The 26,852-nt window shown below is 30.3% G+C and overlaps 1 protein-coding gene across 5 annotated transcripts in view; it reads right to left on the bottom strand.

Annotated features, from left to right (window-relative positions):
* The window catches only part of axo (axotactin), a 235,087-nt gene that overhangs the window by 20,845 nt on the left and 187,390 nt on the right, over positions 1-26,852 (bottom strand). For 4 of the 5 annotated variants that reach the window (XR_012756891.1, XM_075369761.1, XM_075369760.1 and 1 more), the window contains 3 exons: positions 14,004-14,154; positions 6,684-6,751; positions 394-645 (listed from right to left, as the gene is read on the bottom strand). Coding sequence is in view for 4 of the 5 variants with exons in the window: in XM_075369761.1 (XP_075225876.1) it covers positions 394-645; positions 6,684-6,751; positions 14,004-14,154 (471 nt within the window). In the remaining variant the exon portion in view is untranslated. Of the gene's footprint in view, positions 1-393; positions 646-6,683; positions 6,752-14,003; positions 14,155-25,712; positions 26,006-26,852 lie in introns of those variants that run through there. The other variant, XM_075369763.1, reaches the window with a different exon arrangement.

A 26,852-nucleotide genomic window follows, 5' to 3' on the forward strand; every position in this document is an offset into this window, starting at 1 on the left:
TTATACAGATATTTTACAATCCGTGTCTTTCTTTTAATAGATTTAATTAATTTAACATAAATCCTGCTATTTTATATTTCATACATTCTATTAATAATAAAATCAGGCAGGACAAATCTTTCAAAAATATAATTTAGATTATCAATAAGATTTTAATAACATTATAAAATTAAGCAGTTTAATAAATGGAATTATTTTCTCAAATTATAAAAATCAATTTTAATCATAAAATAAAAACAAAATAATAAGTTTTAACTTTTAAATTATAATTAACTTTTTAATAATTTTATTATATGATTTATATTAATTTTATAATTTAAATATTTTAATAGTTTAATTATTATTAATTATGTTTTGGTAAATACTTATTTTAAATATAAAAATGAAACTTACTTGTCTGATATGCTTATCAACATCTTTGTCATTACTCAGTCTATTGTCATCTTTGACCCTGTTCTCCGTTTTGTCAGTCTTTTCATTATCTTCAGCAATTTCTTCTACTGCTTCTTCATCTACATCATTTTCTTCTTCTTCTGGTGGATTATTTTCTATTTCTGCCTCTTCTTCTTTTTCTTGTTCTTCAGCCTCCACATCTTCTTCTTCTTCTTCTTTTATTGTGTCATCAAGTGTTAATTCATCTACTTTCTGTAAACACAATAAAAGCTAATCAACTTAACAGTGAACCAGCAGATTTTTGTGACTGTCACTGAAGTGCTATGATTAACATGATAATGTTAAGTCTGTTTTAACAAACCCAAGAATACAAAATTTTGCAATAAAATTATTGTACTATCTAATCTGCAAAATATTATTTAATCTCAGTTATTTATGGTAATCAATTTGATTACCAAGAATCAAATATATATATATATAAATCAAATATATTATACATATATATATGAATCAAATATATCATTTTTTCCAAAAAAATGTTAGAATAATTTTAAAATTAATTTAATTTTAGAAAAATAATTTTAGAATTGCTGAGAAAGGTCTCTTTATCCATCTTAAAATGTAGCTTGATTATAATAAACTAATTATCTATTAGTAATTGTATTACTTTATTGTAGGGGAAAATAATTCAAACTGAAGACTTGGATTTAAGATTACATACTGAAAATTATCCTGATCCGAGTTGGAGTTGTAATGAAATCAAGAAAATGTAAAATATTAGTATTTGATACATCTATCAAGGTATTAGATGAGAGGGCCACATTAATCATACACAGAATTGTTAAATATATCAATTTTATGTATTATTTTAATGAATTTATTTCTTCTTTCTGTGTTTTATATTTGATATTTTGCATTATTGCAATCAATTATTTAGTAGGTAAAACTGATAGCAATCACGTGGGGTGGAACTTTCCATTCAGCCTTTACTTATTTGATTAAAGTAAAGAAATTCATTCATCAAATCTTTATTTCATCAGATTCATGTTTAGGGTATGCTAAAAAAAATATTTTTTTTTCATCAAGTAAATGCCGGTTGTCCCAAATGTACGGGTGACTTACTTTTTCATAGTGTCAGAAGTGAACTATCAGCTAACTTTGTTTACAGTTGTTTTCTACGTTTCACAATTGACAACAACTTTTAATTTAATAATCATTGAAGGTTTTGTTCACTCTTTTGTTTCCAATGTATGACAATGATTTTAATATTTGAAGCTTGCATTTTTTTATTGAAGATGTGCTTCATTGCAGTAGTGAGTGCATAGAGTAAGAGATGAAGATGTTTCATCAAAGACAACAATGTTCCACATCCCAACGATTAGAAAAAATTGATCAATAACCTCTGAGAAACTAGATCTGTCAAAGACGTGACTAAGTCTGAAAGACCATCTATCTTAAAAGAGCAAAATTAATATGATATTTTTGATTGCATAACCCAAAGTCCAAAAATATCTGTCATAAAATTGGCACAACAAATAGAAATCTCAAGGAGTAGTATGCACAAAGGATTAACTACAAATTTAAAACTAAATCCATACAAAATAACCGCAGTGCATTTATTACACAATACTGATTTTCCTAAAGATTTTGAATGTTGCCAGTGATTTTTGAATTCTATAAATGAAAAAGGGGAAGACATTCTTGATGGTCATGTCAACAGTCAACACACAACACTCAGATGTGGTCTGTGAATAATCCTCATAATATCTTCAAATAACCATTACACTATGAAAAAATTCGAGTATATGTGCTATGTTATGTAAGTGGATAGCGGTTTGGTTTTTTCAGAATACAGTAAATTCACAATGTTATTGCATTGAAACCATTTAACCTTTCATTGGCTTAATAAATGAAGAAGAGATTGCTGGAGCTTACATTTAACAAGATAGAACGACACTTGTTTCACTATATTTGGTGTATGAAGTTTTTGGGGATAGACTTATTTCAAAGCACATCTGTCCACTGAGATTCCCAGAGCTTTCACCTACAGATTTTTATTTATGTGGAGCAATGAAAGGATCTATTTATTAAAAAAAATCCTCATGTACTGGTTGAACTGAAAGATAATTCAATTGAATTTGTAAATGCAATCACTTCTTTGGTGTTTCAGTGTGCATTTTCCAACACGTTGAAATATCCATGGAGGAAAATGGTGATCATATTGAGACCTACTTCTGTAAAAAAAATTCTTGTTTCTATCATTATTATTTGAATATAATAGATTAAACATTTGTAGATATTGCAGTTTCATTTGGGATACTCTGTATAAAGAAACATGTTTTTATTTTTAAATTATGATGCTCAGCAAGTGGATTCAATATTAACTGATACATGCATATACAAAAACAAATAGTATAAAATCATATTCAGGTATCTCATCAAAAAGTAATACTAATCATTTGAGTAATAAATAAACATGTAAAAACAATAAATAATTTGAAAAATTTCTAAATGTATATCAATTACCCTAATCTTTTATTTAAAATAATCAACAATAATTAAAATACTGTAATATAAATATACCATATGACCTTACTAATTTTACCAATTAAATTTTTTGTGATATAAAATAATAAATAATATGAATTACATAAAACACTGTGAAAGCAGGGTTTTTAACTACAGCGAAAAGTAGCACCAATTACAGCCAGAAAAAGTTTTGTGTAAAGTTTCCGTGCTAAAGTTCACAATTTCAGTTTTTTCAATAAAGAAAGTTTTCCCATCGATTAATAATATGAGTAAAATAATTCGTGTTTAACACAACAAAATTTAATCTTAGAAGAACTATTTGTTTTAAAACAGGACTTGTACATGTTAAACTTTATTAGTTTTATAATTGAAGTTTATAAAATTTTTGACTAAAATTATCCCTCTTAATTTTGACTAAAATCTGCAGAGTGAAATATTTGCTGAAGAAAAGAGTAAAAATTTCTTTTCTATCTTGAATTATGTAAACATGCAAGAATTATTGTTGTGTTTATACAGGTTATCAGGGGGATATATTAACATAATTTATGTTTTAACACAGTACCTGTTACTTTACGCTGATAATGATTGTGCATTAATGTTGGTTATTCTGATTTTTTTTAGTATCTTTAACAATGTCTGTAATGTTTTTTTTTCTAATTGAAACATTAGTTACAAAAAAGAGGGAATTTGGAGGAAACAAAGAGGATAAGTGTTTTATTTGTTTCTCCTTCCAATTTAATTTAACTGTATGACAAAATATACATTACTAGACATGGAACATAACATTTTAATTTATACAATTTTTGATAGTGTAAATTTTGACATCTGTTATGCTTAAACATTTTAAAAATTCATTTAAGTTTTCATAATAAGTTCCAGAATTCAATTCTGGGTTTTGTTTGTCTAATTTTGCAAAATGCAGTGTTTTAACTTGCTTAGTACGACGCTTGGCTGATAAATTTTGCACACTAGCATGCTATATGGATACAAAGGTACTATTGAGTTGGGGATGGCAGCACATGATAGCAAAACCCCCTCTACAAACCTGTGATAACGTGTTGAAAAACATTTACCGTTTTGTTTTCAGTTGCAGTTAAAAGTGGAGTTGAGTATGGCCAATAAGTCAACATGGTTAAAACAGCGTGTAGTGATAGAATTTTTTACAGCAGAAAATGTGAATCCAAATATTTTTCATCATTTAAAAGCGATTTAAGGAAGTGAAACTGTTGACAGAAGTACTGTGAATAGGTGGGCATTGAAATTTTGCAAATGTGAAGCTGGTAAAGTGACAATTGAGGATGTACCTCACAGCGGACAACCAGTTTCTGTGACTTGACGAGAAACATCGAGAGGAGGTGGAGGATTTGCTTCAAAGTGACCGGCGAATCAACCAGCAATGGATCGCTATCCAGTTAGGCATATCTAAAGAACGAGTAGCCCACATTATTGAGCAGTTGGGTTACCATAAAATCTGTGCATGATGGGTACCACGCAAATTCTCTGATGGCTATCTGCAAGCTGAAGTTTAAGCCTATTTCGTATCTGCTAAACTCACCAGATTTGGCTCAAATATGATTCCGATTCTTCCCTCAACTCAAGAGGGATCTCAAAGGTAATCATTACACCACCAATGATGAGATGAAGGAAGCTGTGGCCACTTGGATCCGAGAAAGATCACCAGAATCTTTCAGTGATGGAATGCAAAAACTTGTCACATGTTGGGAAAAGTGTATCAGTGTAAACGGGATTATATTGAAAAATAAATACTGCATTTTGTAGCTAAGGTACTGGTACTTTTATTCATTTTTTTAATTTCATTTCCATGCTGATTTCCCATGCATATATGAGCAAAATTTATCAGCTGAGCCTCGTATGTTCTGTATTAAACTTTTTCTATAGTTTATAGTCAGAAAAAGCACTATCCTATTTCTAAATTGTATTGACATGTAAATGAATGAAATTAGATTGAGACGAATTGAATTGAAAAAGAAAATTGTTACAAACATGGCTATTATCAGTTTGTATGTAAAAAGATAGTATTTTGAGACACAATACTACATCTACTTTCTTAGTTCCATAAATGTGTGGCAGATGAATAGCAGGATCAAACTTAAAACATTTTTTTTTCTTTTTACTACAGTTAAGCTGTACAACAAAAATATGTCTCAAACATGTGATAAATATTGTTGTTAAAAGTTGATAACCCACTGTCTTAATTATGCAGCTTGTAACAGAAGAGTAAGCATTAGGAAATTGTATGAAGGAAACTCTACCATGACAGTGTCTCCTCTTCCCATTCTTTGTATTCTACAGGAATTACTGGTTTATTTGATGAATCTTCCAGATTTACCAAGCACCAAACATACTACAAATGGCTCCTTGTGATTCTTAGTCATAACTCATACTGAAAAGATTGTGATTTTGAGAGCAAGAGAACATTACAAAAAACATGACAACATAACTGAATCAGATTCCAAAACAGAACTTCTAGAAATCTTTTGAACAAGGAACAAAGCAAAGGCTAAGTGACTTGAGTGAAAACAAAGAATTTGCATTAAATTTTGTTTTAAGAATGTAATAAAGTTCAGCACTCCATTGGAAATGCTGAATGTTGCTTTTGGCAATTCTCCCATGAATAAAATAATCATTAACAACTGGCACAAATATTTCCAAGAGGGCTGTGAAGATGTTGAAGGTGATGAGATCCTGGCATCCCAGCACATCAGTAACTAATAACGTCGAAAAAGTGAAGAAAATAATTATGGGAAATTGTCAAATCACTATTACAAAGATTGCTGCTGATGATGTTGGCATATCATTTGGGTCATGCCAAGAAATTTTTTTATATGTTTCAGACATGAGGCGTGTGACAGCAAAATTTTTCAAAAATTATTGAATTCTGACCAACAGCAGTGCCAAATGAACATTGCTCAGAAGTTGCTGAATAAAGTGAATGACAATCCAGAACTGTTAAAACAGGTCCTAACTGGTGATGAAACATGGTTGTATGAGTATGATGCTGAAACTAAGGACTGTCTTCCCAATGGAAGCTTTCTGAAGAGCCAAGACCAAAAACTCATAAAGTTTGATAGAATGTGAAGGTTCTGGATCACTGCATTCTTCAACTTCTGTTTGCATGAAGCAGTTTGAAGAAAATGCACAGATTTATGATGATTAATTCATGGCAATTGCACTATACTAAAACACCTGCTCAACTTCATTGCTTGTTTGTGAATTTTTGGCAAAAATGTTGATTTTTGCCACAACAGTCAACACTGTTGTGATGTCTCAGTATCATAATAGCCCTCGTATTCACCATATATGGCTCCCTGTGACTTCTTCCTATTCCCAAAGCTGAAAGGAACCACGATAAAAGGATGACCTATTGCCAACCTTGAAAAGATAAAGACAAAATCGTTGAAGGAGCTAAATGACATACTGAAAATTTTGTGCCAGAGGTGTTTTGAAGATTCGAAAAAGAGCTGGAAAAATGTACTATATCTGAAGGGGAGTACTTTGAAGGTGAGAAAATCAATGTTGGTCAATAAATAAAGATTTTTTGAGAAAAACTAAAATCAGTGTATTTTTTTTATCAAACCTCACCAAATAACAAATTGTTATTTGACAACAATGAGAGTTTTAGTATCAATGTATTAAGACTGCGCTGTTCAGAGCTCATCAGCAGGCAAATGTTCTCTATATAAATTACTAATCAATTACTAAACATGAAAAATAATTAAAATTAAAAAAAAAGATAATACCTCCAAAACTATTCGAATACTTTCTTCTTTTCCATCTAGTACTTCGAGTTCTTTTTCTATACCATTTTCTAAACATTAAAACAAAAAGATGTCAAATATATCTGAAAATTTTAATAATGAAGACTTTTATTAAAATAAAAATTATAATATTACCTAGATTATATGATAAAAATTATAATACTGACTATAAGTACTCAAAGGCTTAGAATATTCTATTGTATGTGAGAGATGGCACTACACATGTTACTCCAATTACCTGTTGGGAATAGCTGTACAAAAGCATCTGGAGTTTATTAAATTAATAATAATTAGAAAACAAATATTTGCAGTTAATATCATTCAAAATATATTAAATCTGCACAAATGATCATACTTTAGAACTGTGGGAGTAAAGAATTAAATAATTCGACAAATTACAACAAATTAATGAAAACAAAACAAATCACTGCATTAAGTATAAAATCATCAGAGAAAACACAATGTATGTGATGTATAAATTGAATTGTTCTTTTGAACAATATTTTATGTTGTTCAAAGAGTTCAAACAAAGTTACAATGAACACTAAAAGCCCTTCTTTCATAGCTTAACTTAATAGTCAATGGCTGCCAATCACTTCACAGATGCAAATCACAAATCTAAAAAAATATTGACAACTTTATGTTCTACAGAGATAAAAATAAGGCAACCTGTTAAGATACTCATTAGTCATGAAATACATAATCAAATATCAGTGATATACTAAATAAAAACACAATTTAAAATTGCCTGCAATCACATCAAGGGATACCAATATGAGAATGCCATACATAACCAGTCACTGAATGAAAATGTTACGACATAAGTTTTGAAAATATTACATTTATTATTAAATTTCTTTCAGTTTGATGTTTACAAAGTCTATATTATTAAATAATATTCATCATTGGTTTGTCATGAACCAAAATATAATAAAAAAATTGCTAACTTACTTGTCAATAGCAAGAGAAGACATTCTTCAGTAAATAAAAACATTTGATTTTTAATATAAAAACAAGTAATTCATAATATTGTAAAATAATTAATTATATTCAATATCTTTTGAGTATTTTTTTGTTATATTTTTCAGAAAAAATACACAAAAACACACAGTGATCTTCCAGTGATTGAATGGATTTTTACTAAAAGAATTGGGAATAAATAAGATTACTATTATTATGTCCTTGATATCTGCATTTTAACTGGGACAAACCTGCCAAAGGACTACCCTTGAAACTTTATTTTCTATCAATTACAAATCTATCTAGCCAGGTTTCTTACTGTCAGTGTGATATGTACGAGTATTACTGTAAATGCCTACTATTTATTCTAACAATTTTTTAATTTCTCTATGGCTTTAAAACTTATGGAATGAAAACTGATAGATTGTAAAACACAAAATTTATGAAATAGCTATATTTTCTTAAGATATTTTGTTGAAAAGCACGTGAAGAAGTCTCTGAATGAAAGTGTCCAAGAAAAAATGACATATATTTTTGCCCATCTGCTGGATATCAATGTGAAATCAGCCATTATGGTAATAAATTTAGTTCTTTCAACATTAACATATAAAGCAGGAATAATTTCATATAATGTACTGCATCACAAGTAATATTATTAAGGTCTACGATGGAAGTTGGTATGTTTCAGAACTGTACTGAATTAATGTACTCAGAACAGTTGTACATTATCTATAAATATCTTCATTGTTGATTTTCTTTTATGATATTTGAAAAAGTGCTCAAAAATTCAGAACTTCAGTTTCAGTTAGTTGAAGGTAGTCCTTATCTGTTTTTAAATAACCCATTTCTGTTATTTTTCAGTAAATGTTGCACATTAAAAATTTCCCCATAACAGATTATTATACATATACCACATGTTTAATATTAGAAGCCAAATGTTTTTTATTCACATCCTATAAGTAATTGCATATACATAATATTAATTTTTGACATTTCTAGTTAGAGGTTTATGTACATTTTTTTCATAAATATAAAATCAGATTAATATGAGGTAAATAAATTGAAATAATTTTTAGTCTCTTCATGTTTACCATCAAATCCATTCAATATACATTGTATATCATTAGGCAGATTAAATTTTTATTCTTTTATTAAACTGTGTTCCATTAATATCTATATTACATCATCATCATTATTCTATTATCCAAGTTAACTAGGGTCATTTACCATCCTCTTCCATCTCTCCCTGTCCATAACCATCCTTCTCTTACTGTGCTTTCTGCATCACATCTTCTCCCCACTTTTTTTTCTTTTTCTGTTTAGCCTCTGAAACCACTGTTAAGGTGTTACTTCAGAGGATGAATGCGGATAATATGTATGAGTGAATGAAGTGTAGTCTTTTACAGTCTCAGGTCTACCTCTCTTGAGAAGTGTAGTTAATTGAAACCCAACCACCAAAGAACATCAGTATCCACGATCTAGTATTCAGTTCCATATAAAAGTAACTGCCTTTACTAGGATTTGAACCCTAGAACTCTCAACTTTGAAATCAGCTGATTGCAATTTTTGGTTATGAGTTAACCACTAAATCAGCCCAGTGGGCTCTCCTCTCCAACTTGGTTATCACATTCTTAAATCGCCTTTCCCTTGGACTCCCTCTCCATCTCTTACCATTTTCACTGTACTGAAGGAATTATTTATGAAGGAGTATTTATGGTTACCTGTTTTTAATGGCATTGATTTTATTAATACTGGAATTCTTTTATAAAAGAAAAATCATATTTTTTTACTTATTCATAATAAATAAACCAGATAAATAATCAATTTTAGATTGCAGATTGTAGATTTTAATAGATCTTAGATTGTAGGTCGGGTTTTAAAAATCTGAAGAAGAGATGTCAGATAAATTGGTAAAATTTAGAGAAAGAGGAGAGGAGGTAGAAAAGATTTTTGAGGAGGATATTGCAAGAGGTCTGAGTAAAAAAGATAGGTAGAAATATAGAAGAAGAACGGGAGAATGTTAAGAAGGAAATTCTTAAATTAGCAGAAGTGAACTTAGGTGAAACAAAGAGAACTGGTAGAATATCTTGGATATCAGAGGATATGTTGCAGCTGATGAATGAATGTAGAACGTATAAGAATGCTAGTAATGAAGAAAGTAAAAGGAACTATCAACAATTAAGAAATACTATAAACAGGAAGTGCAAATTAGCAAAAGAAAAGTGGATTAAAGAAAAGTGTTCAGAAGTAGAAAGAGAAATGATTATTGGTAAAGTAGACGGAGCATACAGCAAAGTTATGGAGAATTTTGTGGCACATAAATTAAAATCTAAAAATGTGTTAAAAAAAATGGTACACTGATTTATAATATGAAAGAAAAGGTCGATAGGTGGGTGGAATATATTAAAGAGTTATATGGAGAAAATGAATTAGAAACTGGTATTATAGAAGATGAAGAAGACGAAGAGGATGAAAAGGGAGACACAATGCTGAGATCTGAATTTAATAGAGCACTAAAAAATCTGAATGGCAGAAAGGTCCTGGGATAGATGGGATACCTGCAGAATTACTGTGCAGTGCAGGCGAGGAAGTGATAGATGGATTATACAAACTGGTGTGTAATATTTACGAAAAAAGGGGAAGTTCCGTCAGACTTCAAAAAGAGACTTTAGAAGAACTGAGAGGAGAGTGGAAGAAATATTAGGAGAAGAATAATTTGATTTTAGGAAAAGTATAGGGACAAGGGAAGCAATTTTAGCACTCAGATTAATAGTAGAAGGAAGATTAAAAAAAATATAAACCAACAAACTTGGCACTTATAGACTTAGAAAAGGAATTTATAACGTAGACTGGAATAAAATGTTCAGCATTTAAAAAAATTAGGTTTCAAGTATAGAAATAGAAGAACAATTGCTAACATTTACAGGAACCAAACTGCAACAGTAACAATCGAAGAACATAAGAAAGAAGCCTAGCCTAAAAGAGGGAGTTCAACAAGGATATTCCATATCCCTGTGACTTTTTAATCTTTACATAGAACTAGCAGTCCATGATGTTAAAGAACAATTTACATCCAGAGTAACAGGGCAAGGTGAAAAGATAAAGATGCCATAATTTTCTGATGATATAGTAGAACAAAACAAAAGTAATGAAATGTAGTAAAAGTAATGTAGATGGACTACTGAGTATAAAAATACGAAAAGAGAAGATTATAGAGGTAGAAGAATTTTGTTATTTGGGAGGTAGAATTACTAAAGATGGACAAAGCAGGAGTGATATAAAATGCTGAATAGCACAGGTGAAATAAGCTTTCTGTCAGAAGTATAATTTGTTTACATCAAAACTTAATTTAAACATCAGGAAAACATTTTTGAAAGTATATGTTTGGAGTGTCGCTTTATATGGAAGTGAAACTTGGATGATCGAAGTACATGAGAAGAAAAGATTAGAAGCTTTTGAAATGTGGTGCTATAGGAGAATGTTAAAGATCAGATGGGTGGATAAAGTGACAAATGACGAGGTGTTGCGGCAAATAGATGAAGAAAGAAGCATTTGGAAAAATATAGTTAAAAGAAGAGACAGACTTATAGGCCACATATTAAGGCATTCTGGAATAGTCGCTTTAATATTGGAGGGACAGGTAGAAGGAAAAAATTGTACAGGCAGGCAACGTTTGGAATATGTAAAACAAATTGTTAGGATGTGGGGGTAATACCAAAATGAAACGACTGGCACTGGATAGGGAATCTTGGAGAGCTACATCAAACCAGTCAAATGACTGAAGACAAAAAAAAATATTTATGTATGATATGATTTAATTCTTTGTCTAGTATTATTTATTTATTGCTTACAAATTATGTTAACAAAGTTAATAAAAAATGAGCTAACAAAATACAATATAGGAGCTTAAAATGCTAACTATCTGTTGAAAACTGAAAAAAAAACTTTTTGTTAAAATCTAAAAATTTTTCTACAATGGTGACTGAAAGAAAGATTCTAATTTCATATTCATTTTCAGCATAAAAAACAGATTAAAATTATGTATTGCATGTTAGGAAACAATGATTACGTTTATCAGTGTAATTTCTTATATAAATTCAAATTTTTTTTTTTTTCGGAGGGAGGTGGAAATGCATTTACACATGGAGTGTTGGACTCCCGCTGATGGTATTATCATTTTATCCAATCACTATCAGCAGACTACCGACTAAAACCACCTGGTAGAACCACTGGTAGAAAGGGACCCCCCTTTCTACCAGGACTAGACCAGGAACCGTTTAACACATTACTTCCGATCAAGTCCTCCTATAATAGGCTGATGAGGAGCTACCTAATGTTCAGGACTATCCAGGTCAACCTTTTTGGTCCTGAGAATGTTGCCAATGAATCAGCTACACTTTCCCAGCAGCTCAGATTACGGAGCATCATCGCAACCATACCGTGGGGGCTCAGTGCTCTGAGATCCGTCTCTAGTGTCCCTCGATCTGCCGCCCACCGAGCATATTTGAAAAAGGTGTGTTTAGCGTCGTCCCGTACACATGGCGCTTTCCCTATGACATAGAGGTAAGCGCGGAAGTACCCGTGACCCGTTAAAAATTGGGTCATGTAGTACTCCACCTCTCCATGCCGGCGCTCCGTCCACGGTCTGACCAGAGGGATAAGTCTTGTGGTCCGTCGTCCTCTGATCTCGTGGTCCCAGGACCCTCATGACCTTTAACTAGTCATGCATCAAAAATTTTAACTAGAATTCTGTACAGAAAAATTGAAAGGATAGTGGAAGAAGTGTTAGGAAAGAACCAGTTTGATTTCAGGAAAAGTATAGGGACTAGGGAAGCAATTTTAGCATCCGGATTAATAGTAGAAGAAAGATTAAAGAAAAACAAACCACATACATGACATTTACAGACTTAGAAAATGTAGACGTAGATGTAGTAATTTTAGCTGAGAGTAAAAAAGATTTTGAAGAAACAATGAATGACATAGATGAAATCGTACAAAAGAACTACTGCACGAAAATAATGATCTGCACTGGTATCCACGATCTAGTATTCAAATCCGTGTAAAAATAACTGACTTTACTAGGACTTGAACGCTGGAACTTTCGACTTGCAAATCAGCTGATTTGGGAAGACATGATCACCACTAGACCAACCTGGTGGGTTTACAAGGGTTGTCTGACTAATGATGCGTAATACTATCCCATTATTGTTTTACCTTTTTGAAGATAATCAATAAATGAAATTCTGTTACTATCCAAAAAACTGTTGCCATTACCTTCCTGACTGATGGAATCATCTTCACCTTTTTCAGAGCAGTTCATCCTTTGCAGCCCACTGTTTTGACTGTTGCTTCATCTCAAGAGTGTGGTGGATCCACATTTCATCTACAGTTATGAATCGACACAAAAAATCTGACTCGTTTTGCTTTAACTGCTCCAGCAGGGCCTTGGAAATTTTCATTCGAATGCATTTTTGGTCCAAAGTGAGCAAACACGAATAGGTTAAGTATATCTAATTCTTCAGTTAATATATGATAAACATGTTCTTTCAATATGCCTATAATCTCTGCTACCTTGTAACTTAATATGCTGATCGTCCAGTACCATTTGGTGAACTTTTTCGATGATATTGGTGGTGGTTGCAATTTTTGGCTGTCTTGAACGCTCATCACCAATCAAGCTGGTACAAGCATGTTTAAATTCAGCTGCTCATCTTTTCATGGTGCAAATGATAAAACAGTGTCCAACTTGGTTTTAATTTGCATAGGCGTAATTGCCTTTCAAATGCAGCAAGTATTTAATCATAGTACGATATTCAATTTTTTTCATTTTCACAAAAACACTCACAATGACTTACTCAAATGATTATCAAACAACAACTGAACATCCATAATGGCTGGAAATTTTAGTGAGCACCTTTCAATATATGTGAGAATACATTCCCTAACTTTTGTTGATGAGTGCTGCCATCTTCATGTTGAGGCTCAAAACGTTTCAGACAACCTTTGTAACACCTTATCAATCAATTAGTATTTATATTAATAGTTAAATACATCAATCTTGGTGGTAAAGTGTTTTTCAAAAGAGCTTTAAGTTGGAAGATATAGAAAATATTATATCTTTCAATGAATAATTTGAATCTTAGTCAATCTTGGTGAGATTTTTCATAAGCTATAAAATTTCTATACTGTACTCCCATAAATGTTTCAATCTTATGCAGGTTATATAAATGAATATATAACATTTACCTTATTTATTTTGTAATGAGGTACTTATTACATTAATATTACTGTACAAACTACAGTAAAATGTTAACAATAATTTTTATAAACTGAACAACTTACCTCTTATTCCATTTGCTTTTGCTAAGTCATGATCAACAGTACGAAATCTAACGACTGTCGTAGGTGGAGAAGTGGATAATGCTTTATATTCACCTTTATTTAATGGTTTTAAATCAGATCCATTAGTAAAAACTGATTTCATAGCATCATCCTGTGAACATAATTAAAACATAACAAAAATTTCATAAAAAGCCAATTAATTATTTTTATAAACCGGTACTGATGTATAAAAACATCTAACTACCATTACTAATTTCATTAATGTTATGATAGAGAATATTTTAAAAATATATATTACTGTAATTGTAAAGTGATAAAAAAAAAGAAATATTTTTTCACAAATAATAGTAATGCTGTTTGAAAAGTCTACATGATGTGTAGAGCTAAATAATTCCAGCAACACTATGTTTAAAATGATATGTTAAACAGTACATTTAAAATGGATGTCGCTGTACCAAACTGTGCCAAATGCTATGTAGGTTTAATTGTTTGATTCCTTTGTACAAAGAAGAAGTGTTACTGGAATTAATTATACTGTTTGTGATAAAGATGTCAAACAGGAAAAATGAGTCACACATTTAAAGCAAAAACATTCAAAACAATGACATGAAAAATCATGAATTATTTTCTGGGACGGAAAAATGATACAAAAGAAATGCAAAAATTAATAATCAAAGTCATTGCCTGCTGCACCATAATAATAATCATCTGCACACTGCTAATATCATTAGAGTTGCGGAAATTTTTAATGTGTTTTGGCCCATTTTTTACACAGTCTGACCTTACAAAGAGACTCACCGGTCTATGAAATTAAAAGAACATATAACTAATAAGGTTCAATGTTTTGTGATTATATAGTTTAGAGAACAGGTGTAGAAATTTCTATAAATAAGAATCAAGAAAAATTGTTAACTGTCCATTGTGAGTGTGTTGATTTAAAAATATGTTTTAAAAAATATAATGCAATCAGTCGACTGTAATTTTCCACTACACATATAAAAGAATAATAATTATGAGAGAAAATGCTGTATAATATTTTTAGGCTAATTAAATATCTTTTACTTTACAAATATTATGCATAAAGTCTTTCGTTACGGCAAAATGTTGTCCCCACAGCGTTTATGAACATATAATCAAAAAACCTGGTTGAAAAGTACAAAAATTATTTTTTATCATCCAGAGCTACTATATTTAATGGCTCTAAATTATGATGTCAAAACTATAAATATTCCTTGAATAAATATGTAAATGAATAAGATTAGTTTAATCAAACTGAGTTTTTTTGTAATGTAATTAAGTACATACCGGGTGGGCAGGAATTAACTCCCGATTGAAAATTTTTATACCTTTTTTAATACTTAACCAATTTTCACAAAACAAAAAACATTTTGATCCTTACAATGGTGGAATTTATTACATATCTCATTTATGTCATTGCAGGTATCAGTGGCGCAAAGTCTAAATTTGCATGAGCAAGCTCAGATGGCATGGTGGTATGAAGTATGGGCGGTCCGTGGTACAAGTACAGAGATGGTGGCGCAGAAGTGCAGCAGAGAAGTGTGAAAGGACCTCATACCGTGGTAGATGCAAAGACTATAAGGAATTACCGTTCAAAACTAGTGGACACAGGTTCTGCATCAGATGTTAGGAGACACAGTTGCCTCTCAACATCCAAGATGGAGGAAAATGTGCAAGTGGTTCAGGAAATGTTCACTCGAAGTCCTCAGAAATCACAAAGATAGGCATCTGGCAAAAGCGGTGTAACCTGACACATAATCTGAACTGTTCTTAAGAAAGAGTTGAATTTTTGCCCATTGAAACCACATTACTGCCAGGAATTATGGGGCTGGAAGACTGTGATCATTGGTTAGAATATGGGGAGATGATGCTTTCCTGGTATGAAGACTGGTCTGATATTTTTGGTAATATTCTGTGGTCAGATGAAGCCATGTTTCATGTTAGGGGGGGTTTGTTAACCAGCACAATTGTTATTACTAGGCAACAGAGGATCCAAGGGTGGTTGTTGTAAAAAGCTAACATTGCCCAAAGGTGACAGTGTGCATGACATCCATGAACGTTGTGGGTCCATATCTCATTCGGGACCCAAAGAATGCAGAATGGTACCTCAATATGGTTGACGATTATGTTCATATTATTGTATCCACATGGGAGAATTACAACCTAATCTTTATGCAAGATGGGGGTCCTGCCTCACATCGCATGTCCTGCCTGTGCATGGTTTGAAACCCTTTTTTCAGGATACTGGTTGGGATGTTGTGGCCCCCCTTGAATGGCCAGCACGGAGTCTGACCTAACACCCTGTGACATCTTCCTCTGGGGGTGGGAAAAGAGGAAGTTTATTACAGAAAACCAAAAACGTTTGATGAACTGAAGGAGCAAATTCGTCAAGTCCTTGAAAACATACCACTGGATTATCTGCAGAAGTTTGTCGCATTCCCATCTGTTTATGGAAACTGGTGGATAATGGTGATGCTTAGAATTTTAGCAATGCATAACAATTCTACTGTTGTATGGAACAAAATGATTTTTCGTTTCATGAGAATTAGTTAAGCATTAAAAAGGTTATAATCAATTTTCAATAGGAAGTTAATTCCTACTCACTCTGCATATTTACAGTACACAATGGGCTAAAAGTCAGTTTCCATTGCATGAGGTTTAAACTCTATAACAGTCTGTTTTTGCAGTTTTCAAGTAATTAATTGATGTAATTACGGTTCAGTTAATTTTATAAATCTATCGAGAATAGTGGTGTTTAAGTAAAATAAGAATAAGTTTTTATAATTCTTGATGGGAAATATAATGAAGATTCTGCTGTAACCTATGAAGAATTCCATGCAACGATTTTCAAATTCTTTAATACAGACACTTCAACAATTGTGTAAACTAAACATAAAATCTGAAAATACCAGAGCTATTTGAAATGCTCCATAATCACTTAGGCCTGGAATTAACTGAGCTTCAGAAAACAAACAACTTGTGGGGACATTAGTAAAGAGTCCTCAGATATCTACGTAAAAGGCTTCCATTCCATTGAAAATAATCAGAAATTGTTTATGAAGAATTTTAAAGTAATTAGCCAAGTCAACTTCATGTAATTTGTGAAGATCATTTTGAAAGAAGGATGGAATTTTGTGAGGAATAACTCATAATTCATTTTGTAGCAGATTGTCATATCTGTAGGTTAGTGATATTTTATGATAAAGTATACTTCAAACTAAATGATCTTATAAACTATCATAATTGCATTTATTTGATGAACATTCTCATACAATTACAGAGAAGGAATCTAATGTACCTGGAGTTCATGTTTTGAGTGGGAGCATAAAAAAAGGAGTATTAGAACCTTATTTTTTTGATTGAAGTGTAGCTGGTTTTTCATATCTTAAGATGTTATGAAATGCTGTTATAGTCAAGTTAAATAAATAAATAAATAATCCTTTGATTGATATTGGACATCCCTATGTTTGGAAACAAGATGGGGGCTTTTCAATCTAGGGACTAACTCAATCTAACATTCTTATAAATGAAAAAAACATCAAGAAACAATTCGATGACCAAATATTCAATTCATATGATTTGTGGCTTTACAATTTTTTATTCTTCAGAATTTTCAAAGATGTGGAATTTTTTTCAAGTCCAAATGACTTGGACTTTCTTAAGCTTTTAATTAAAAGCTCAGTTAATTCTATAAATCAGGATGAAACTGAGAAAAAGATGTGTAATTCTGGATTTAAAAGGTTGAAACAGACTAACAAGGCCAGAAGAATAACACATTAAACACCTTCTTTGATTTATATTAAACATGTAATAAAAACCTTTTTTGATTAATTTTTTTCATAAACTGTTTTATTATTAGTAATAGCATCAGTAAACTGATTTTTAGCTCATCCAGTATTGGATGACAAAAAATTTATCTCATCCTTACTATGAGAAAGTAAGGTTAATATGCGAATGGAAGGCAGGATAGGAGGTTCTGAAATTTGGAATGCAGGGAACAATAAACTTAAATGTATAATAATGAAAAAAAAAGAGCTATATTACATGGCTAATGGTTATTCAATAAGATGATAAATGCTTACCAACTGTCTTTCCAATGATAGTTTTAAATAATGATGCAATACATAAGTTGGTGTTAACACACCAACTTACAAATACAACAAACAAGAGTTTTATTAAATTTAAAATTCAGTACTTAAGAAAAATATAATCTGATTATAAAATTTCATGGTCAAAATTTTGATCTCTAAAATTCTTCCAAGTTTTTTTAAAATCGTTATGTATTTGAAAACAGCCCTCTTTTGTACTGTAGAGAATTATTTTCTATGACAAATTTGCATGAAGACTAAAAAAAAATAAAATACTAACACACTTGTTAACAAATGGTTTCTTCATGTAATTGCACTGAGTCAGCTGCAAATGGTGGGAAACTGCTGTTAGAGCATAGAAGGCTCTTATATCCCATATTATATGATTGTTAAAAATTGTGACAATCTTTTTTCCACTTAAGTAAAAAAAATTTACAAACTTTTAAATGCTGTAGCCTATTTAACATTCAAATGAACATAATATATTAGGTTAAGTTTACAGATCACAGAAAAATTAACCAGAAAAGACTAAAGTAATGTTGAAATTTTGTTGAAACAAATGTATTAACAAAGAGAAAGAGTAGATGTTTAAATTTAATTTAATTTATAAAGAACTACTCTTGTAATAATGGATAATTTAGATATTTTCAGGCAAAAATAAAAGCTGTATAGTAAGCATTTGGGAAAGTAAATAATCAGGCACTTAAAAACAAAACAGTAAGCAAAAACAGAGTGCACAATTAGAATCAACAGCAAATACTACTTTAAAAAAAAATTAAACTATGAAAGCCTGGCAGTTTAATATAAAAACTTAAGCAAAATCTATAGGCTAATTAAAAAATAAACATGTGTAAAACTTGATAAAATTTTACATAAGGTGTAATGAACTCATGTTCAATCACAAATTTATTTATTAACATCAATTCTAAACTTTTCACTTAATTTTGAAAATAGCATAATTTAATAAAAAAAAAAGTAAAGAAAACGAAGAATGAGAATAATGTAATATTTCTTGAATACATAAAAAGTAAGACTGAATGAATGTCATAAATATTCTCTAAACTCATAAAAAGGGGAACAAAGACACAAAAAGAATTCCACAGTTCCAGATGAACTAGTCAATTTTATAATTTTAAATCAGTTTTAAATATAGTAGGATAATAGAAATCAAATCTTTTGCAAATTTATTATTAAGCGCACAGAATCTTTTAAAGAGTTCTTCTAAACCAGATAAAATTGTTTTATTATTTCTATTATAATCCTTGTGAATTGAGAGAGAGAGAGATCTGATTGGGGTTCTTATCAAACCACATATATATTAAATATGCAAAAGTTCTATATGTTCCAACATCCTTAGTCCTGATCAGAAGACATTAGTAAAGATTTTTCCAAAATCAATGGAGAGTAAAGTTTGATTAAGAATAGGAAAGATGTATGTAGAGTGAGAAAAGAAGGATCTATCCTCAGGAGGACCATAAAACTAGACATCAATCCCATTCAAAGGAATTCCTCCCATTCAGAGGAAGTCACCCTCCAAATAGTAAACAGCTACCCTGCTTATAATTTCTGAGACTGGGGTGCTGTCCAAAATAAAATTATGATTTGCATTGACCAGTTCAAATATAAGTTGTAACATATCAGTTTTTCTCTAAATACTAACGAGAATTTAAGAATAAATTCAGGCTTCTTTAAGGAACCGTGAAAAATCTTCAAAATGTGTTGTGTGTAAAAGTTTTCAATTAAACTATAAATCATTTAGCTGTAGATCCCTAAGTGGAGGATTAAAGTTTAGGTAATTTTAACTAGATTTAAGAAATGCTCTTGTTACTGATTTCATTTAATTGTTAAGATTCAACAGCAATTTTTGTAATCCTATTGAATAGGGCAATAGCCCTATTCAATAGTATATAATATACAATAGAATATTCATATGCTACTGTTATAGGGCTAACAGTTATCTGTAAGTCAGTATAACAATAATAATTATTTATTTATTTAATCGTAATGGTAACAGGAGGCTAAAACCCAATTAGGAATACTGCTTTTATCATAAGATGAGTTTTTTAGTAAATAAAAAAATTCCAATCCTGATCAAAAATTCAAACCCAGAACCTTCTGAATGAAAGCAACAGAGACTCTACCATGGATGTCAGCATTTTAATAGTAACTAAAAACTGAAAATTTTATTATTTGACATATTGCCACAAGAAAAGTAATTTCTCGGTGCTCCTGTGCCACTTTCAAAAATAGTACTTATATCTAATTGGAGACCTTTTAATTATTTGTTGAAAACACATTACATGAAAATGTACCAAAACTGAAATCTTTAAAACCAATCCAATCATTATTTTAACTAAAAATATCCATATAAATCCTAATGAATTTTTATTTTGTTTCCTTTTAAGATTGTTTACTGATATTTATAATAGCTAATGATTGAAATGTAGCATGCTTACATTACAAAATATAGGATTATTATGGCTATTACACCAAAGACAATAAACTAGTCGTTGAATCAGGATTCAACTAACTTTTTATAATGTGAGTATGAAGTTGTTGGTAAAAAGAAAAAACAGTTGGGTAAAATCTTTCCAAGAAATCTGAAAAAAAATAATCTACGCATATACAGCAACACTACATCATGTTTTATACATAGCAATGCCACATCATATATTGTTATAAAGACATGATATTGCTATCAGCTGTAACACTATGCTGATGTACAATATTGGTATAAAAAAGTGAATGATCAACTCTTTTACACTTCTTGGGCAAGCTACTCTATTTCTATTCATCAAGGGAATCTTTAATAAATTAAAAAAGTACTTTCTTAAAAAGAAATACTATCACAAAGCATATAAAAATTGCTACAAGAAAAATGGAATCAAAGTTCTAAGAACACAAAAAAAATTTACTTAGCTCCTGGTGCTATGATTGGATTGATCTTGATTGACTCTAGTTTAATAGAAATTTTAATACTAAATATCTCCTTATCATTTCCACTCGTTTATTGAAGATACTTTTAGACAGATCAAATACCGTGTTTATAACCACCACCTTCTGTTCACTCTCATTTACTACATAATGTCTATTTTCTTAAATTTATTTATTTTTTTTTTAGCTATAATTTATAAGTAGATTTTTTGTTTATGTACTGTAGCAGATGTAATTACTTGTATATATAAACAATAATGTCACTTATTTAAAAATAAATATGGGAAATTTCCATTCCTTCTGGAATGCCTGCCATTAACTACTTTCAGACATTACTATAGAACAAATATCTTATTTCAGTAAGAAAGAAAAAAAATTGATATTTTAAGTACATGAACATTTTTAGCTCATTTTAAACAAATATTATTTCTAGAATTGATAAATTCATAAAAAAAAAATATGTATAAGAAAAATTGAAATCTGTTTTTCTTGTATTTTTAAAAAATGTTGTTATACAGGATTATCATAAAAGAATGGTGCGGTTTTGAACATGGTTTAAATTAAAACAGAATTACTTACAGTTTTTTATTTTTCAAATTTGTCGTCTCAAACATTTTTTTACATAATTAATAAATTTCAATATGTGCGCCCTTAGTCGCTTGACAAATGTCCAAACGATACTTAACTTCTCTCCAAACATTAGTTAACATTTCTTCGTTAATGGTTGTGATTGCTTCATTAATCCTGTTTTTTAAGAGGTTTAGATCGCAAATTTTTTGTGAATAAACAACGCTTTTGATATACCCCAACAAGAAAAAATCGCAAGGTGTCAGGTCTGGACTCCTTGGAGACCAAAGTATAGGTCCTTGCCGGCCTATCCATCGATCTCCAAATTTTTCGTTCAAAGTACCCATGACCAATGCATTGAAGTGCGGGGGAGCACCATCTTGTTGGAAATGAAGTCGATGAATGTTTTTGAGTTCATCCGGCTGAGGAAAGCAATAATCGGTTAACATTTCAAGATACACAACTTCATTAATTGTTTTTTCAGCGAAGAAGAAAGGCCCTATTACATGATTTTTCATCACACCACACCAAACATTAACTTTAGGCGAATCGCGTTGTTTCTCAATAATTATATATTGGGTTTTTATAATTATAATGGCATATGGGTTTTCAGAGCCCCATATTCGTGAATTGTGTCTGTTAACACATCCATTCACACGGAATGTAGCTTCGTCTGTAAAAATTATATCGTCTAAAAATGATTAGTTTTCACTTATCTGTCCAACATTTCAACAGCGAAATTGTAACGTTTTACACCATTATCGGGTTTCAATTCTTGCAGTATCTGGAATTTATAAGCGTGTAATTTCAGTTTTTTATGTAAAACTTTGTGAACTGTTGATTTTGGAATACCTAATTCGACGCTTCGACGGAGGATGGACTTCCCAGAACTTCTAATTGCCGATTGTATAATTAGTTCAACCGTTTTGTATGGTACACTTGGTCTGCCGGTTGATTTCTGTTTCTTAATCGATCCGGTTTCTTCTAATTGTTTGAACCGACGTGTTATTTTATTTTTGTGTGGTGGATCTTTCCAAATTCATGTCGAAACGCACGTTGAACTAAAATTACGGATTTTAATTCAGCCATCAATAAAACACACTTTGCTTTGTCTTTATCCGAGAACATAGTAACTCACTAAACTCACCGCAATAACAATACAGGAACAGACGTTGTAGTTACAACTGCTGATAAACAAACTTTTGGGTTGGAGGCTTTCAGGGATACCAATATAACATCTAGAAATTTCCCTACAATCTTCCTACAAATTACTGAAACCGCACCATTCTTTTATGATAACCCTGTATTTCAGATTCTTTATAATGAGTTTAATGATCATGAAACTTTTCTCTGTAAGTGCAAACATAAAACTAAACATAAAATATACATAATTTTTATTTGATGATTGCTAACTGATTAGAGAAACAAAATTAAAATAAATTTCTATTGGTAACATATAACCTATATAAAAAAAAAAAAAAAGAAAGAGAAACAATTAGTTAAGGACTCACGCTCTTTGATCTGGTTAGGTTTATCTGAGGTCTGACACTGGTTTCTTGAAACGAAGATGATCTTCTGTTAGTCCGATGAAGTGTTGTTTCACATACCTAATCAACAGAGTGTATTTTTTGTAATCTTCTTTTTTCTAATCTTACTCAATTCTATCATGTCGCAAAATCTCATGCGTCATGCCTTTTAAAACTCATGCGAAACATAGCAATCAGTAGTCGATGCAGTCAATTGTAGCAATTTTTTGCAATTAAGAAAAAATATGAAATCCTCTTCATTATTGTACTGCAACTTGTTGATGGAGTATGAATTTAATGCTTAATACAGTGAAATCTTTCCATATTTAAACAATGTAAGAAATGTTGTAAAGAAAGTATACAAGCATAAAAACAATTATACAATCTCTTATCAAAAAATGATATAAATACAAAGTTAAAAAATTTGTATAAGTAATATTTAATTAAGCACACTTGTTTATGTACCAACATACATATATATCAACTGATCTGTTATATTTTTTACAAGACACTTTTTTTTTTAGATAAGACTACATACATTATTCTTCATAGATATTTATATTTCCAGCTCATTTCCAAGAGGCATATTAAGATAATGAATAAAAAATTTGACTATTTATTTTCAGTTTTAAGACAGAGATGACAGTTACACTGTACCTTCTCATTCTGTTACGAATTTCTTTCTATTTTTTTTTTTTTATTGTATATTCCTCTTTATCTAAAATAATTACATTTTTAAGGTTCCTCATACTGTTTCACACCATTCTTTCACTGTTACTTCCAATGCTACATTAATTAAGTAATTTTATCATGTGTAATCCAATTCTTCTTTCCTTTACACATCTACTGTGTACCAGAGTAATGTAGAAGGTCAATGCTTATTTTTCTAGATGAAGAGTAAACAGTTTGAGGTATGTATGATCAAAGTAGTTATATTTCAATAGTAATGGCTCCTCAAAGCTTTATCTTGGCTCTATTTTATTGCGGGTTCTAATTAACAACACATTCTAGCTGGAATCCAGAGATACAATTCACTATATAAAAACAGGATCCAGCTGCGTAAGGGACCATATCAGAAAAGCTGAGGAAGGTATCTGTTATTTCAGTACATCATTTGAATCAATCAGCTTTTCAAGCCACTTTTTACTTAGTTGCTTTGTTACTGCATAATTTATTAACTTTCTGTTCAATTTAATTGTTTCTGTTGTATCCACTTTCAAATTCTTCTGCTCTTTAATTTTTACTTTGCTTCCTTAGTATTGAAATCACTAAACAATATGTATCAAATAAACTGTTCATTCGCTCAAATATTTTACAATTTACTTAATAATTCTTCAGTCAGCAGACATTTTATGTTTCTTCAATATGAAAAATTTTCTTCTATACAATAAAAATTATTCCTAAAGAATGAATGTCTGTTATTTTAATCACTTTATTCAGAAGGGTAAATAATTTTAACCATAGTTTTATTTTTTCTTAATACTTTGTTCTAGTTAACATGCATACATTAGGCCAGGGATGAGACAGTAGAAAAGATAAATGAAACTGTGTAATGAATCTTAATATAAACACGGTATTATGTATTATACCTTTGGTACATAAGCTAGTAACTAATCATAGCAATAATTGTCATAATATGCAGAAAATAAATCAATACCAGTGACAATGGCATTACAAATAATGATATTTTAAAACATCTTTCAAAAATTTCCAACAGCAAATATCACTAATTGAATAATATTATAAAAAATAATTGTTTTAAAATGATGAAAAAAGAAACAAAAAGAAGTTTTTTTTTTTGAAAAATAAAAATATTACTACATACATGACAAACAAAGGTATATTTTAAATTATAACTGATAAGTACATACTAAAGGAATCTAAATTTGATAAAAACAGATAATTTTTTTAAATGTTTACCACAAAACACAAGCCAATAATAATAATAAAAATAAAAAAAAAACATATTTTTTTTAATACACATATGAAAATAAATGTAAATTTATAAAAGAACACACTGTATTTTCACACAGATCAACTAGCAAAAAGTTTTTAAAAAAACAACACAGAAACACATTCATGCTGAAACATATATAAAATAAAATTCATGCTGACAAATATGTACTGTATATAAAGATTTAGTAAGAATTATATTTCAAAATAAATAAATAATACCTTATTCGTAAGGAACTTAATACATTATGTATATCATATCAGAAATGGTGAGAGGTCTATATAAATAAGATACTGGGAGAGTGGAAAAAGATAGTGGGATATTAATCCATGAATAAAAATGGATTGTCTAGAAGGACCATGAAAAAAATGGGAAAATCTTGATCAGAACAGGATCACAAAACACAAATTCTATAAATACATTTTAAAAAACTGGTTAATGTCCATATTAGTGAATAACAATTACAGGTATATGAAATAATAGTAATAAAATTATTTTGAAGGTAATATAATAAATAAAATCAGTAAAGAATAAGATGAAAATTTTGAAGATGTTAACTAAAAAGTACTGAAGTACATATTAAAATATGTGGAAAATTCAGTGCTTTTTTATTCATAATAGTTTACATTTCATCTGCAGAATAATCTATATAATTATATAAGGATGAAAAGGGTTTTTGTTTGTTCAGGATAAACATAAAAACTACTCGATCAAGCACAACCAAATATTTATCCATGTTTCTTGGCATAACTGAGAATTTTTTTTAGATATACTGTATTTCATCTTGAAAAATTTCTAAAATAAATTATATATATATTAGTAGTGGAGATTTGCCAGTTGAAGCACAAACTTTAATGAATTGAATAAATGAACTGTGAACTGTGAGTCTCTATCACTGTGTGAGCTGGGTTTGAGCTGAAAAATTTGAATCAATAGACTGAATAATTTAAAAAAAAATAATTAAATTAAATTACTTTAAATAAAATAATATCAAATAAATATAAAAAAATTCTGTTTAACAATAATGGCTTCCCTTGTGGACTGAGTGTGAGGCTAGAGCAGTGAGGTATAAGAGCACCTCATGAGAGGCTAGATCAATCACCATCAGCCAGTAACAAACAGGGTGCCCCTGGGGCACTGTTTTGAGAGGTGCAGTGGGGTGCTGTTATAATATCTCTGCAAACAATCATTTGATTTACAAAATTCAAACAAGGTATTTGACAGTATGTTTAACTTTTGTAAGTCTAACTTTTGTATGCATCAGGTAGACTCTCCATATAACATATCACGGTTATTCAGAAATGTTATTGTATCTTCACAATCAATTTACTGATTTTCAAAATTCAAATAGGGTGTTTGGTAGGGGTGTTGGCACTGAAATTCAAACAGGGTGTTTGAAAAACTATTTATTTAAACGTGTAAATAATAAATAATCTGTTACGGTTCTGCACTTCTTATTCAGGTTGCTCCTTTCTTATGGTGAGCCGCTCCCAAGATATTTTTCAGTAGAGGTCTTGTTGAAACTGAAGACAAAGTTATAAGGCTTGGTGAAAAGTATTTATGTGATTTTGGTTTACCTTTGCCAATTTGTGGTGACCAAGATAATGAAAACCCCTATGACCCAATGTACCATGATTTTTTTAATATCAATGTACTTCAAGAGTACATAAATATTAACCTTTCTAAATTATAAAAGATCAGCACCAAGCTGATTCCATAACTCACAATACCTATACTAACAGAAAAATGTATTTTTGTTAGA

This window comes from Lycorma delicatula, chromosome 6 (assembly GCF_047948215.1).
Source record: "Lycorma delicatula isolate Av1 chromosome 6, ASM4794821v1, whole genome shotgun sequence".
NCBI classification, from domain to species: Eukaryota; Metazoa; Arthropoda; class Insecta; order Hemiptera; family Fulgoridae; genus Lycorma; species Lycorma delicatula.